Source organism: Pleuronectes platessa, chromosome 20 (genome assembly GCF_947347685.1).
Source record: "Pleuronectes platessa chromosome 20, fPlePla1.1, whole genome shotgun sequence".
Taxonomy (NCBI): domain Eukaryota; kingdom Metazoa; phylum Chordata; class Actinopteri; order Pleuronectiformes; family Pleuronectidae; genus Pleuronectes; species Pleuronectes platessa.
In genome coordinates this window covers 17,879,084-17,894,156 of record NC_070645.1, presented here as the reverse complement: position 1 = coordinate 17,894,156, position 15,073 = coordinate 17,879,084, and the positions used below count along the sequence as shown (strand labels likewise).

General features: G+C 43.1%; 2 protein-coding genes across 3 annotated transcripts; both read left to right on the top strand.

The window, feature by feature from the left end:
• Positions 1 to 71: 71 nt before the first annotated feature.
• Positions 72 to 7,359, top strand: LOC128425726 (ATP-dependent zinc metalloprotease YME1L1). Of its 2 annotated transcripts, none has more exons than XM_053412484.1 (18): positions 72 to 313; positions 892 to 1,011; positions 1,435 to 1,603; positions 1,688 to 1,789; positions 1,892 to 2,001; positions 2,096 to 2,246; positions 2,381 to 2,488; positions 2,957 to 3,130; positions 3,252 to 3,404; positions 3,493 to 3,625; positions 3,727 to 3,789; positions 4,376 to 4,488; positions 4,750 to 4,905; positions 5,098 to 5,249; positions 5,338 to 5,464; positions 5,649 to 5,722; positions 6,253 to 6,339; positions 6,434 to 7,359. In XM_053412484.1, exons 1-18 carry the CDS (start codon positions 278 to 280, stop codon positions 6,572 to 6,574), a joined length of 2,169 nt encoding a protein of 722 aa, XP_053268459.1. In that variant the 5' UTR covers positions 72 to 277; the 3' UTR covers positions 6,575 to 7,359. The 2 variants fall into 2 exon arrangements, with proteins under 2 accessions (XP_053268459.1, XP_053268460.1); XM_053412485.1 differs by having other exon boundaries at positions 73 to 313; positions 2,381 to 2,464.
• Positions 7,360 to 7,936: 577 nt separating this feature from the next.
• pks1 (polyketide synthase 1) lies at positions 7,937 to 15,067 on the top strand. Its single transcript, XM_053412006.1, has 6 exons — positions 7,937 to 7,994; positions 8,088 to 8,241; positions 8,322 to 8,482; positions 8,571 to 8,774; positions 8,872 to 9,053; positions 9,153 to 15,067. The coding sequence occupies exons 1-6, from the start codon at positions 7,937 to 7,939 to the stop codon at positions 14,634 to 14,636; spliced, it is 6,243 nt and encodes a 2,080-aa protein (XP_053267981.1). The 3' UTR covers positions 14,637 to 15,067.
• Positions 15,068 to 15,073: the final 6 nt, after the last annotated feature.

Sequence of the window (15,073 nt, the reverse complement as noted above, 5' to 3'; positions counted from 1 at the left end):
AATGCGTTTTTGTTGTTGTGTGTTGTGCGTATGTGTTGCTCCGCTGATGTAACGGCACACGCCACCGTAACCGCTCTGACGTCATTTTGTAGTCCACTTGACCTCGGACGCCGGAGAATCCATTTGCTGTTGTTAGCTAAGCTGCTGGAAGTTGAGTAAGAAGCGACAACAAAGGGACGAAGCTCCCTCATCTTCCTCGCCACAGCTGCAGAGGCTCGGCCCTCGAACATCCACCCTCCACCGGTTTTGTTTTCAACCACCATTCGGGTTCAGAACAATGTTTTCGCTGTCGACTTCGTTTCAGCCCCAGCAGGTAAAACAATTTACCGGATACAACCTTTTCCCCATGTAGCTAGCTAACGTCACTGCGCCATGTTCTGTGTTTTAGCTGTAACGTGTTTGAGTTGTGACAGTGACAACCCCCGTCAGTCCTTGTGTTTGTCTCCTAGTCTCGTACTGTCAATGACAAGCTAGCTAGGCTAATGCTAGCATCAACAAGCCGAGGCTAGCCTTGCATCACGTTGTCTCGCGGGGGGGGGGGCAGGGGATTCGAACGCGCAGCTACTGTGGGGATTTAATCACAGAGTGTGTTTGGTCAGAGTTTAATTGAAGGGGTATTAAGTTAATCGTCCAAGAGCTGAGTTTACATAAGTCGTACTTCTGACGTATGTGGCCACCACGTCACCCTCTCTCTGCTGTGGAGCAGCCTGAAGAACACTGTCATAACTGACCTGTCCCGTCTGGAACACTCTTCTCAAGTCATGACCAGCATTTAAATACTACTTCCTGAGTCTCTGTGCATGGTTCAAATGTAAGATTGTGCAATGCATCACATGTTGGGAGCTTGTTCCTCACCCTCCTCCTCCTCCTCTGTTGTTGTGTGGTTGCCAGATGATAGTGCCCCTGAGCCAGATCATCAATGCCCTCCACTCTCTGAAGAACTCAGCCACAGCTTCAGTCCAGGCTCTGCACAAAGACTACACCCCAGAGAGCAGTTCTTTTCTCAAGGAGGTGAGTTCGTTGTATACATTCTCAGACTGAGTTCATGAGTTAACAATTCATGATCACTAAAGACTTTGGCCTGAACTTGAATATCTTCACATACACACGTCTTTAAATAGGTAAACATCGCTGCTTTTAGAGCTGCACTGTACTCCGGACATTCTCGGGAAATTATCAAGAGGTGGGAAAATACATGTGAGAACGCAAATGTCAGAGTCAGTTGCTCCAGATAGAAGTTGTCCTTCCAGCCCCACAAGTAAAATACCGGGAGAATGTTCAGAGGATTTAAAGCGTTTCTAACGTGCAACAAACAAAAAAACTAAAAGAATACAACATTTCTCAGCCACGAAAAAGTGATGTCATACATGCAGAAGACGCTGACAAAGATGTTGAATTGGAAATTAACCTACTCTGATTTTTCTTTCTTCATAGCCCACTGTGAGTCTAAGGGAGCTTGGCCTCTCAGACATCGGGGTGAGTCAGCTCGATGAGCTGGTCTGCAGGTTGCTGCCTCCACCAGGACCAGAAGAACCTCCTGCTGTTCCTTCAATATGGAGAACGAGTCATGTTTCTACAGACAGCTTCTTTCACAACAAGCATGGTGAGAAGGGTGTTGAGCCTAAAGGTTTGGGTTTGACAATTTTGTTATTTAATAAAAAATAATTTTCCCCTTTTTGTCTCACAGGGGTTTCCCACGGGAGATTGGGGGTGTTTGGCTCACCAATATTCCACAGACAATACCACAGTCCTCTAAAAGAAGCTTGCTTTCAGCTACAATTCTTGCCTAGTAAGACATTTTATTTGATTATTTGATCTGCTGTGTGCATTAAGGACTTAACACTATGGGCAGTGATTGAAGATTTATGTTGTTCCATGTGTCTGTCTGTAGTCAGGGTGCAGAGTCGAGGTTTCAAGACCTTTAAAACAAAAGCTCGACGAAAGGAGTCCAGTTACGACGGCCCAGTGGAGTCTGAGACCTACACACCGGCCTTCATGAAGGTCAGCATGTTACTGTGTTAAAAGTGAGGGACCATATTGTAATTTTCCTTTGAACGAAGATCACCAACCAACCCTTCCCGTGTTTCCCTCACAGGGTTTGCTCATGAGGGATAAAGGACCAGTGGTGCAATCTCTGGACCAAATGGTTCAAGAAAAGAACCTTCCAGTAAACCAGCAGGAGGCTTTCAAGACAGGTTTCACAGATGGGTTCATGAGGTCCCAGGCGTATACACAGAGGACACAAGGCATGTGGCTCACTCCCTCAGACTTCAGGCACCACAGTTATCCTTTTGAAAGAAAAACAGGTTTTCTGTTTTGTGGGAGGCTCAGTTGAGTACTGAGTGACAGGAGTCTAACCTTTTCTCTGCTGTTTTGACAGACTCGCTGAGGAGAACCAGACTGATCCTGTTGGTCCTCCTACTTGTTGGTATTTATGGTCTGTCCAGGACCCCCTTTCTCTCGGGTAAAGGCTCCTTTTCTGATGCTGGTTTGTTTCCGTTTTCCTTCTTTCCTATTCTTGCAAATCAACTCACAACCCTACATGCACATTACAAATAAAGTAGAGCTTGTTAGAGTCTCAAAACTTGGATAATACTTTTTGGATTCTTTGGTGGCTCAGATATTGGATGTGGTGTCTTTACCACCAGGTTAATAAGACATGTTAGCTCTTTGGTGGTGTGCATTTAGGGTGCGAGTGAAACATCTGCTGGATTCCACTCTGTGCTCATACTGAACTATAAAACAAATGTGCATGTGTTGATGTGCTGGAACTAGTCCAATTGCTAGAAGTGATAAATGTGCAAGCAGTGTACATTTGCATCATAATATTTAGATGTGTGTTGCAGTAAGCTTATTTGAACCAACCAACTTTTATCATTGTGAGATGCTGCAAAGAAATGATGAGTTTTTTCTAAAATCTAAATGTACTGACTCAGTTGTTTTTGGGGTTTCACAGTGAGGTTCCGCACCACATCTGGTCTCGACTCAGCAGTCGACCCCGTCCAGATGAAGAATGTGACGTTCGAGCATGTCAAAGGAGTCGAGGAGGCAAAGAACGAATTACAAGAAGTTGTGGAGTTTCTCAAGCACCCACAGAAGTTCACTGTTCTGGGTGGAAAACTGCCCAAAGGTATAAGGAACTGAACTTTTCCCACATTCTCTATTTTGTCAGATTTTCATCATCCATTAATCCATTTGGCAAATTATCTTCTTTTGTTTTTGTTAACTTGTTTCCTCTGTTTTCCTCACAGGCATCCTCCTTGTTGGTCCTCCAGGTACTGGCAAGACTCTCTTAGCTCGAGCTGTAGCTGGAGAGGCTGACGTGCCTTTCTACTACGCCTCTGGATCCGAGTTTGATGAGATGTTTGTGGGTGTTGGTGCAGGCCGCATCAGGAACCTTTTCAGTAAGTTTTCTGGATTTGAGAAAATGTGAAAAAACTGTTAACAATAAAGCCACTCTACTATAATTTCTCTGTTTTTTTTATCTTGCAGAGGAGGCAAAAGCAAATGCCCCCTGCGTCATCTTCATTGACGAGCTGGACAGTGTTGGAGGGAAGAGGATCGAGTCTCCTATGCATCCTTACTCCAGACAAACAATTAACCAGCTGCTGGCTGAAATGGATGGGTCAGTTCTATAGTACTTCTATTTTAATCTTCATACAGTGACTAGAATATTGCAGATGAGAGTCTTCATTGCCTTACTCTCAATGTTTTGTTCTTTTACAGGTTTAAACCCAATGAAGGAGTCATTGTTATTGGGGCTACAAACTTTGCTGAGGCTCTGGATAAGTATGTTTTAATTTCAAATTAATAAGAATACATTTATCAAGTATAAAAATGTGTTCAAAAACAAGTATGACCTGCTGACGTTCTACATTATGCACATAGAGTTAATGTCTGCAGAACAGTTTCAGTTTTCTTGTTTCTGCTCTGTAACCTTTGTCCTCTGATTGATCATCAGGCTGTTTAGACATTTTGACCTTGTCCTACTTTCAGTAAATCATTGTTGATTCAAATCTTTTCATTCAACCTTAAAATCAAACGCATGAAATCAACTAGCATAATAATTTGCATTGGACTATAACCAGACTATTTTTGACAATTGCCCTCAGTTCTACTTATGTTATTCTATATCGGGAGTGAATACAAACCCTAAACTTAGTTTTTTGTGTATAGAGTGTAAAGAGATATACCTTTTTTAATATTCTTTAAAACATTACAGCATGGGATATTTAGCATTAGGAAAGAAAAAAAGGGCATCTCAGTAGTTTCATTTGTGTTTGGGTTTTGACACAGTAAAGTTTCGACATTGAATATAATGGACGATTGCAAATATGTAAGTGTTACTCACTACAACTTTGTTACTACTTTTCAGTGCTCTGATAAGGCCGGGGAGGTTCGACCTACAGGTGACGGTCCCTCGTCCAGATGTGAAAGGACGCACTGAAATTCTCAACTGGTACCTGTCCAAGATTAAAGTGGACGATGGTACGTTTCTTCTTTTAGGACTCAAAATCTATATCTAAGAAAGCAGATCTTTCAGCTTTTCCACTTTAAACTTCTGACAATATCACCCATTTGGTAGAAACAATAGCACATTCTCTATCAACTGAAACCATTTTTTGTGCATTAAAAGCTGTAGTCCTGAGAGAACACTTTTGTTCAGCATTTCTGTGAAGGAGACCATTGTCTTCAGATCACTGATCACCTTTATAAAGAAGGCATTTTCTGTTGTGTGCTGTGTTTTAGTGATGGATGCGGAAATCATTGCCCGAGGCACGGTGGGATTCTCTGGTGCGGAGCTCGAGAACCTGGTCAACCAGGCTGCCCTGAAGGCAGCAGTGGACGGGAAAGAGATGGTCACAATGAAGGAGCTGGAATTTGCTAAGGACAAAATCCTCATGGGTCAGTACACGCAGCGTTTAGATCTGCTCCGCAGCACTCGCATCACGTCACATGAGACAGATTACCGAGACTCACTCCGTTTAAGAGACGGGAAGAATGTCAGTGAGAGGAAACATGAATGGAAGCAAAGTAAAAAACGTCTAAGAAGTTTAAATCAGTTCTAATCTTTTTATTGTTTCGCTTTCATACCAGGCCCTGAGAGGAAGAGCATTCATATCGACAAGGCGAATAAGACCATCACCGCCTACCATGAGTCCGGCCATGCCATCGTTGCTTATTACACGAAAGATGCGATGCCCATCAATAAGGCCACGATCATGCCCCGGGGACCCACTCTCGGCCATGTGAGCATCTTTCTGTCACTTACCATCATATCCAGTCGTCCTTTTCAGTACTACAACAAACTCCATGTTCTCTGTTTCTGTCGTCCAGGTCTCGATGCTCCCAGAGAACGACCGCTGGAGTGAAACCAGAGCGCAGCTGCTGGCTCAGATGGACGTCAGTATGGGTGGTCGAGTAGCAGAGGAGCTCATTTTTGGAGACGACTACATCACCACCGGTATGAAATTAAGAGGAATTGATTTGGTTGATGTGTCCGTTCTGTTGTGGTACCTGCAACGGACCAGCTGTAAAAAGAAAATTGTGAATGAAAGAAGCTCTTTGACATTGTTTACATATTGTCTGATAATGTTGATAAAGCTTTGTTGGTTTAATATCACTCTTCTTGTAATTGTTCATTTCAGGAGCCTCCAGTGATTTTGATGGTGCAACCAAAATAGCAAAAATGATGGTGACCAGGTTCGGCATGAGTGACAAGGTAAAAATCTTAAGTTTTCTTTGACTGATGACTTTTGTCCTTTACACATGAAGATAGAAGAAAGACCTTATCACAAAAAGGGCTCTTCTGGGACTTGAAACTATTTTCATTGTCCTACATTACTGCAGATCTCTGGCTTGAAATGTATCAAGGCAGTTATAGTTACAGATTTAACCCACTTAATATAAATTTACAGTGTTTATCAAAACAAAGTTTATATATTAGTTATCAATGAGAAAATCAGAACGTTCTTATCAATGTTCTTTGCTTTATTCCTTCGTTATCTCTGAGTCACTTACAATGGCTTTACTGTAATTGATCTCTTCAGTTAGTCATTTCCCTCTCGCTGGTCTCCACCAAGGGAACATGGATGTAATATTTAGTTTAAATCCGACCTTTAGACCCCTCACACTATTATGACTTATCTAATTACACCTGAGACAGTGGAAAGTTCTGTGTAACTCTTGTCCTGTAAAAACTCTTTAGAAGTTCTAATGTTTATTTAACCTGATGATATAATTTTGTTGTAGCTCGGTGTCATGACCTACGGGGACGTAACCAAGCAGAGCCCTGAGACACAAGCTGCCATCGAACAGGAAGTCAGAGTTTTACTGAAGGTGAGTCCGCCACACACTCAAATATATCCTCAAACTTTAATATCAATAACGTATTCATCGATATCTGATTGACCAAATCTTCTTTTGTGTCCAGGACTCGTATGAACGCGCTAAAAACCTCCTGAAGACTTACAGCAAGGAGCACAAGGAGCTCGCCGATGCCCTGCTAGCACACGAAACTCTGGATGCCAAAGACATCAAGTTGGTGCTGGAGGGAAAATCTCTGGAGCACTAGATACCTCAATAGACATTTTAGACTTGTATCATGTACATATGAAGCTGTGCAATGGAGCACAGGCCTTTTGGAGGCCTTTGTATTTCATGTGTTTGTATTCTTCTTATTATCAATGTGAAGTTGACACTGAAATGATTTGTTTCCTCCCCTCATGCTTTTTTTTTTTTGTTTTCAATAATTTCCTGTAGAGAGGACTTTTGATTTTCACAGTGATTTTTAAAACACCTCAGGCAAACTGGTTAAACATGTTCTCCACACAATCAGCTAAGATCTGAGGTTGCATTAACAGCTTGTACTTATTATCGAGGCGAATGACTTCTGTAGTAGTTTTATACATCAGAGTCATAGTGGGACACAGATCATAGATAATTAAGATAAAGAACAACTTTCCCGTGTGTGTCTGTCTCATTTTAAATCCGTACACACTGGTGAACACCATGAGACTTTAAAGTACCTCAAGATAGACTGTTCTATTTAGTTATAGACAGATACAGCTTTAATTGTTCATTGTTTAATTCATCATATTTCTTTTCTCCAAAATGTGTGCTTCATTTGCATTTATTATATCTACTGTATGTTCTTATTTATTTAAGTGCCCAAAGGTGTGTCCTCTTTTTCTGCAAGTAGTGATAAGACATCATGTTGTATTCTGAGCTCACCTGTGTAAATGAGGGGATATGTATATATACTGTGAGAGTGTACATGGATTGGCTTTGTGCTTCTGTTTGTTCCTTTAGACAATGGCCTTCTCGAAGCTCAAATAAAGATTACTCTTACTTAAACAACCCACGAGTTTCAGGACACACATTCATTTAATGTTTGTTTTTTCACAACTTTGGATTCGAATGTAAAATAGAATTGAAAAAATATGTTGTTGTTGCAAAGTATCAAGATTAAGCAGCGATCAGTCTCTGCGTTCGCTCGAATAAGACAAACATTCAAACAAACCTCAACATTAAGAAATTGATTTAATTAAAATGTACAGGTTTAAGTTATGAAAACAGGGTGCTGGCACTATTTTCTTTTGGAGACGCAAGCCAATCAGAGGACTCAAAAAATGCAAGTACTACATTCTTGGTATAAACACTCTCTTGTCAACCGGCCGAGAACAAAAGCTAATTGACTGCAGCCTCATCTAAACCTGCGATTAGAGCATTTAGTTCCACATGAAGCCAACAAGGGCATTGTTGTGTCCTCTTACTGTTCCACTGATGCCTTACAAAATATCTATAAAGGGTAGAGCAGCTCTGGCTCTGACCACAAACCAGGACTAAACACTGAGCTTCACTATGAGGAGGCTTCAAACTTCTCCTTGCCTTTTGGAATCCACGTAAAAACAACTTCCATCATCTTAAAGGAACAATGGACAACCCAGATGAGGAAATAGCTATCGTTGGAATTGGATGTAATTTCCCTGGAGGTATGAATTTATTATGCCGTTGCAAGGATTTAGACATTTACTTTCTGTCTTCATTCAAATTGAATTACTAGTATCGTGCTGTGTGTATTTCAGGCGAGGGGTTGGATAATTTCTGGAGGGTCCTGTTGGAAGGAAAGAACTGTGCAGCAGATATTCCAGCAGAAAGGTTTGACTCAACGTTCTGGTTCGATGCAGACGATAGCAAACTTGGAAAGACCCAAACAACCAGAGCAGCTCTGATAGAAGGGTAAGCCTTATACAGATGGACAGAGTTGATCCTTAGATGTTCGGATTATGAAAGATCTGCAATTTCTCGATTATTCCCAGGTTTAACGAGTTTGATCACAAGTTCTTTGGCATCACTGAAGCAGAGAGTGATTTCATGGACCCTCAGCAGAAACTCCTCCTCCAGTGCACATACAGGGCGTTAGAAGACGCAGGGATGGCTATGGAGAGCGTCAGCGGAAGCAGAACTGGAGTTTACATCGGTGACCAACATTATTCCATGAATCTTATCAAGTGAAATGCTATAATACAGAAATGATAACCTACTCAACTTCGATTGTGGTGTTGCAGGTCTGATGAACAGGGATTACGAGATGCTCCGAAGTAATAATCCCACTGCAATCACCCACTATAACGGCACTGGGACGGCCATGAGTGTGGCTGCCAACAGAATTTCCTTCACCTTCAATCTCACCGGCCCTTCATTCGCCATCGACAGTGCCTGTTCCTCATCTCTGGTGGCTTTACATTTAGCCTGTCAGGCTCTAAAGCAAGGTGCACGGTTTTCTTTTTTCTACGAAAGCCATTCCTAAAGTGGGTTTATCATGGAATTGTTTTTAAATGGTCCATGTTCATTCTTTCTTTCCACCAGGAGACTGTGAGATGGCTTTGTGTGGAGGTGTCAGCTGCATCATTGAGCCGAGAGTGTTTGTTGCTCTCACCAGAGCAAAGATGATCTCACCTGAGGGGACGAGCAAACCTTTCTCCGGTAGAGCAGACGGCTACGGCCGAGGAGAGGGCTGCGGGGTCGTTCTTCTGAAGCCGCTGAAAAATGTAAGAACATTTTTGTGTTTAAACAGTTTTTTTGCAGTCATTTCATATCACATTGGGGATAGTAGTTACTTTTCTAATGGTTTGACTTCATGTTTAAAGGCTGTAAAAGACTGCAACAAAATCTGGGGTATCATCAGCAAAACAGCCGTTAACCAAGATGGCCGCTCGGTCACTCCGATCACCAAACCCTCCATGAAGCAACAAGAGGAGCTGCTGAGAAGAATCTACTCGGACTCCGACCTTGTAAATGTTCAGTACATAGAGGCACATGGGACTGGAACCCCAGTTGGAGACCCAACGGAGGCAGGAAGCATCTCTAACGTCATCGCTAAGGCCAAACCTCCCGGATCAGAGAGACTGTGGATTGGCTCGGTGAAGAGCAACATCGGACATACAGAATCGGCAGCTGGAGTGGCCGGACTCATTAAGGTTCTTCTTATGATGAAGCATGAGACCATTGTTCCCTCCGTTTTCTACTCTGACGACAGTGCAAGTATAGATGTAAAAGCTCTTAATCTAAATGTTCCATCTAAAGCTGAGAGGTGGGAGACAAACGGGTCGTTACAGAGAGTAGCTGGGATCAATAGCTTTGGGTTCGGAGGCACAAACGCACATGTGATTTTAAGGGAGTATGGAAAGACCACTGTTCCCAGACATATCACAAAAAGTTGTCCAAAACTCTTCGTGGTTTCTGCAGCCAATGAAAAATCATTGATCCTCACAATCGCTGACACCCATCGAAAGCTTAGCATTGCTCATACACTTGATTTGCAGGCGTTGTCTTATACCTCGGCCTGTGGGAGGAGTCATTGTAGACAGAGATATAAGAAGGCCTTCCTCACAACGTCCTTCTCAGATTTACAGCACAAGCTGGCAACTGCTCTCAAATCAAAGGTTGAGTCAACAAAGTCCGACGTCCAGGCCGTGTTTGTGTTTTGTGGGAATGGCGTGGCCTACAGGGGCATGTGCCAGCAGCTCATGAGAGAGGTTCCTGTTTTCAGAGATAAGGTCAGAGAAGTTGAAATTCTCTTCCAGAATCATAAAAACTCAAGCATCAGTCAATGGCTCACTGGTGAATATGATGATAACAATTTCACCAAACCAGATTTTGCCCAACCAGTTCTTTTTGCAATCCAGATTGGCATTGCCTCTCTCCTGAAGCACTGGGGCGTCAAACCTGACGCTGTACTTGGACACTCTGTTGGCGAGGTGGCTGCAGCTCACTGCTCCGGCCTCTTGTCTCTTGAAGATGCTGTGAAAGTGTTGTACCACCGCAGTTCTCTTCAGAGCAAGGTCACAGGAGGGAAGATGCTCGTTGTCAGCAATGTGGCTGCAGAAAAGGTTTTAGAAATCCTCGAAGTCTTCTCTGGCAGAATTTGTGTTGCAGCTCTCAACAGCCCTCGGTCCTGCACACTGTCGGGGGATTCCGACGCAATAGACATCCTCCATGAAAGGCTGAAGACTCTGTTTCCAGGTGAAAACCTCTTCCTCCATATCTTGGAGGTCCCGGCAGCATATCATAGCCACATGATGGATCCTATTTTAGAAGACATTAAAAGAAGCATAGATCGTTTAGATGCTAATCACATGGAATGCAAACTTTTTTCGACAGTGACTGCAGACAGGTGTTCAAATGGTGAGTTCTGCACTGGGACGTACTGGGCAAAGAACATCCGTGAGCCGGTTTTATTTGAGCAAACACTGCGTGCTGTTGCTAAAGACAAGCAGTCGAGGAGAAACATGGTCTTTGTGGAGATCGGACCTCGTAGGGCTCTTCAAAGAAACATATGTGAGGCTCTGGGAAATGACACCATCGTTCTTTCCTCTGTCCATCCAGAGAAAGATTACGCCACAATCTTGTCTACCTTGGCAAAAGTATTTGAACTGGGCATAAACGTGGACTGGCATGAATTCTACAGAGGCTACGAAACTTTGCCCACGACTCTTCCAATATATCAGTTCGACTGCTTAAAGAAAGATCTGAATTTTGAAGAAATGAGAAAGGGGAATGAATTATCAGCTTTTTCTCCCCATCCACTCATATGCAAAATAAAGCCAGATAACAAAGAGTACATGTGCAACCTCTCAATGGAGAGTGCCCCTTATCTCTGGGAGCATAAGAACAATGGTGTTTCCATCGTACCAGGTGCACTTTATGTTGAACTAGCTTATGCCTCAGTGATGGCGAGCTTAACCCCAAAGACACCAGTTTCTTTTCTCCAGCTCAGTGTCAGGTTTGAGAGTCTGTTTACACTCAGCTCAAAGTGTCATCAGTTGAAAGTAATACTTGAGCATGCGGATAACGAGGCATCTTTTAAGATACAGTCTGCTGTTGCAACACATGCCTCTGGGACATACACGAGTGCAAATAGCCAACCTCTCTTAGAGGAACCCACCATTAGTCTCAACGTGATTTATCAACGGTGCGGATTGGTTATGAAGAGACAAGAGATTTACTCAATTCTCTCTCAAGCAGGATTTGAATATGGCTCTGTCTTCAAACAGCTCGATGAGGTGCGTTTCGGAGATGAGTTTAAAGAAGCTGTGACAACGATTCAAGTCCCCGGAGAACTTCTGAAACACCTTCATGACTATTTCATCCACCCTGTGTTACTGGACTATTTCCTCCAAATGACTGCAGTGGTGGCTATTGGACGGCTAACAGCCAAGCAGGGATTCCCCTCAGCGATAGGCTGTGTCACAATCTCAGCTCCATTACAAGAGAAGATGGTCATGTACTTACGAGCGACTCAAGAGACCCCAGACTTCCTAGAAGTGTGTGGTTCCTTTTGCACCACTGAGGGGGGAGTACTTGTGGAACTCAAGAAGGTGAGGATCTCATTTTTGAGCAATTGCTCGAATGTTCTTCAGTCGCTGTTCTTTCACAATGAAATATTTCCAATCCATGACAAGGCAGACTCTCAAAGTTTCAAAATAAAAGCACTCGTTTTTGAAGACAAACTCTGTATTAGCAAAAGACTTCAGCCATACTTACTCCCGGAGTCGGTCATCTTGGAGGGCAGAGAGAACTGGACGTCTGACCAGCTTCGAGATGTAGTGTTTGACTCACTTAACTCTAATGCGGACTTGGAAAATGTTCTCTTTATTTGGGGTGTAGAGAACCTCAGTCAGTTGTCACCTGAGCAGACGTTGGAGGCCTTGGTTTCTTGCTGTGAGCAATTTCGCCAGATTGTATTGTCCTTAAAAGAGAAAAGACCATCTTGTACGGTCCACGTCATAACATACAGGTCAACAGAAATGACTGTGGACCATGTGAGTCCGGGATTTGTTCTGTCCGGTATGACAAGGGCTTGTGCGGCAGAGATGGAGAGTCCGTCCTTTCAGCTGATTGACCTGGCTTCTGTGACAAGTGAAGACGTTCAAATGCTGGTTCATGTGATCAACACCTGCAAACAGCAAGAGGTCATGATCAGCAAAGGGCAGGCATCAGCAACAAGAATAGCACGCACCCCATTGAAGTATGAGGCTTTATGTGAAAATTATGTGAAGTCTGTGTATCTGAGCGACTTTGTTCTGCAGACATCTGACTCGTACAGAATGCTCTGCTTGTCTTCCAGTCCCTGTGACACCAATGTAACTCCTCTCCAAGCGAAGTCAGTTGAGATCCAGCTCACCAACGTATGCGTGCACTCGTCCGATTACTTTCCCGTCACCACTTCGCTTTTAAATTTCGGCAAGACAGTGTATTGGGATCGACACACATTGCAGAATCACACACTTCTGCTTTTAGATTTCAGTGGCATCGTCACAGCCGTTGGGAAAGATGTACAATACGTAAGAGTGGGAGATCAAATTGCTTCATGTTACCCAGTTCCAGCCACGGGTAAGATTAGAGTTCCTGAAGCTGTGTGCTACAGTACAAAGAGACTCCCATTTCTGAGAGAGACCCCATGTGTGTCTTACTTCATACTGGCATGGCAGATCCTGCAGAGGATGCTGCCTAAAGTAAACCAGCAGCAGAGAAAGCTGACGATTGTCTCCTCTAACCTCGCTTCTGCTCTGATTATAGTTTTAGCTCTGACAGCAAACCGCTCAGGCTGGAACGTTTCCTCGAGGCCATATGTCAGAGGCACACCTCCACATTTGGATCAGAGTCATGCATTTGTGTTTCTGCCTCCATTTGACGAATCTTGGCAGGAACTACAACACAGGCGTGACTTTGAGAGACACGCTATTTTCGTATGTAGCAGCCACATGTCACCCTCGCTATCTGCAAACATGTTTGCATCAAAGAGTGAGAACTTGCACATACATAAACTTGATGTGGCTGATGTTCTCCAGAGAGCCACTCTGCAGGGCCAGAGCAGGGAGGTCTTTAATTGGCTACAGTTATTAGGCTTTGATATAACATCTCTACCTTTGAAAAGAGAAACATTTCAATCATCAAGAACAAAAGAGCCTGAGATCAAATCTTATTTCACCACAAAAACAGTGCAGCAGGTGGTTTTAGATATTGGAGGATCTCATTGTCCAGTGTCTGATATCCCTGTGCTCACCAGGCCTGGACAACTATTCAAACAAAGCTGTGTTTATATTGTAACTGGAGGCCTTTCCGGTTTGGGAGCTGAGACTGTGAAATTCATCGCCCATAATGGTGGAGGTTGTATTGCAACACTGTCCAGGAGTGTTCTAACAGAGGAGACGCTTTCTGAAATGGAGCTCCTCAAGAGAAGATATGACGTTTCTGTCATTCATGTCCAGTGTGATGTTTCTGTGTTGACGCAGGTTGTGGACGCAATCTCAGAAATTAACAGAAGATTTTCATCTTGTCCAATCAAAGGAGTGTTTCACAGTGCTGCCGTTTTACATGACGCACTGATTGAAAGCCTTGACGAGTCTCTCTTCCGAAAAGTGCTGCAGCCCAAAGTGAGCGGGGCTCTAAATCTTCACTGTGCCACACTTCACAACAAACTTGATTACTTTGTGTGCTACTCTTCCGTCTCGTCTTTCATTGGCAACGCCTCACAGTGTAACTACGCAGCAGCCAATTCCTTCCTGGACGTATTCTGTCACTACCGGAGAAACCTTGGACTTGCTGGACAGTCCATAAACTGGGGACCTTTGAATCTCGGTCTCCTGCTGAACAGAGACCATTTCCAGAAGTTTCTAGAGACAAAGGGGATGATGATAATGAGCGTGAGCGAGGTTCACAAAGCACTTGAAAAGTGTCTGTTAATGAACAAACCTCAACAAGTCATCTGCAAGTTCAACTTCAAAAACCTCAACATTCATGTACTTTCACAGAATTCATCTCTCAGGCAGCGACTGTCAGCTTTAGTGGAAGCGGAGCTCAGAGACGATATAAGTCGTGAACCCAAAGTTCATCCTTTGCTTTCCACACATGAAATTATAAGAAAAATTGTCAGTGACATAAGCAGTATCAGTTTAGATGAGCTGGATGATGACTCGGCTCTGTGTGATCTGGGCATTGACTCAATGTTGGCCATGACTCTTCAGAACAAGATTTTCCAGGAGACGGGAGTGAATATACCTTTGGTCCGAATACTGGACCCGAACAGTACACTGGCCACTTTGACAACTATTGTTAATAATGATGGATAATTTCATTGAGGCGACTACATCACAGAATACATTGAATGATGAAAATGTTGGATGATCTGTTTATGTATGATAATATTCAAATTCTAAGTTTATATTATACGTTGTTTTTCCACTGACATTTCTTGTGTATATATAATGGTGCTCAAGAGTCTGTATACTGCCTCCTGTGGCCAAAAGACACACAGTGAATGCACTTTTAATGCCAATGTCGCTATAATATGATTCAAAACTAAAATGTGAAGCTCTTCCTTTGGACGAATGTGAGATTGTGTAGCCTACATTAAACAATATCTGTAAATAAACCAACCTTATCAAGTACGAAGATGATAAAGACACCTGATAATAGTCGAATCATTGATTAGGAGTAATACAATCTTTAATTGCTTGACTATATAAACAGTGGTGTAAAGGATTTGATAACAGACTTCTGTATCTGC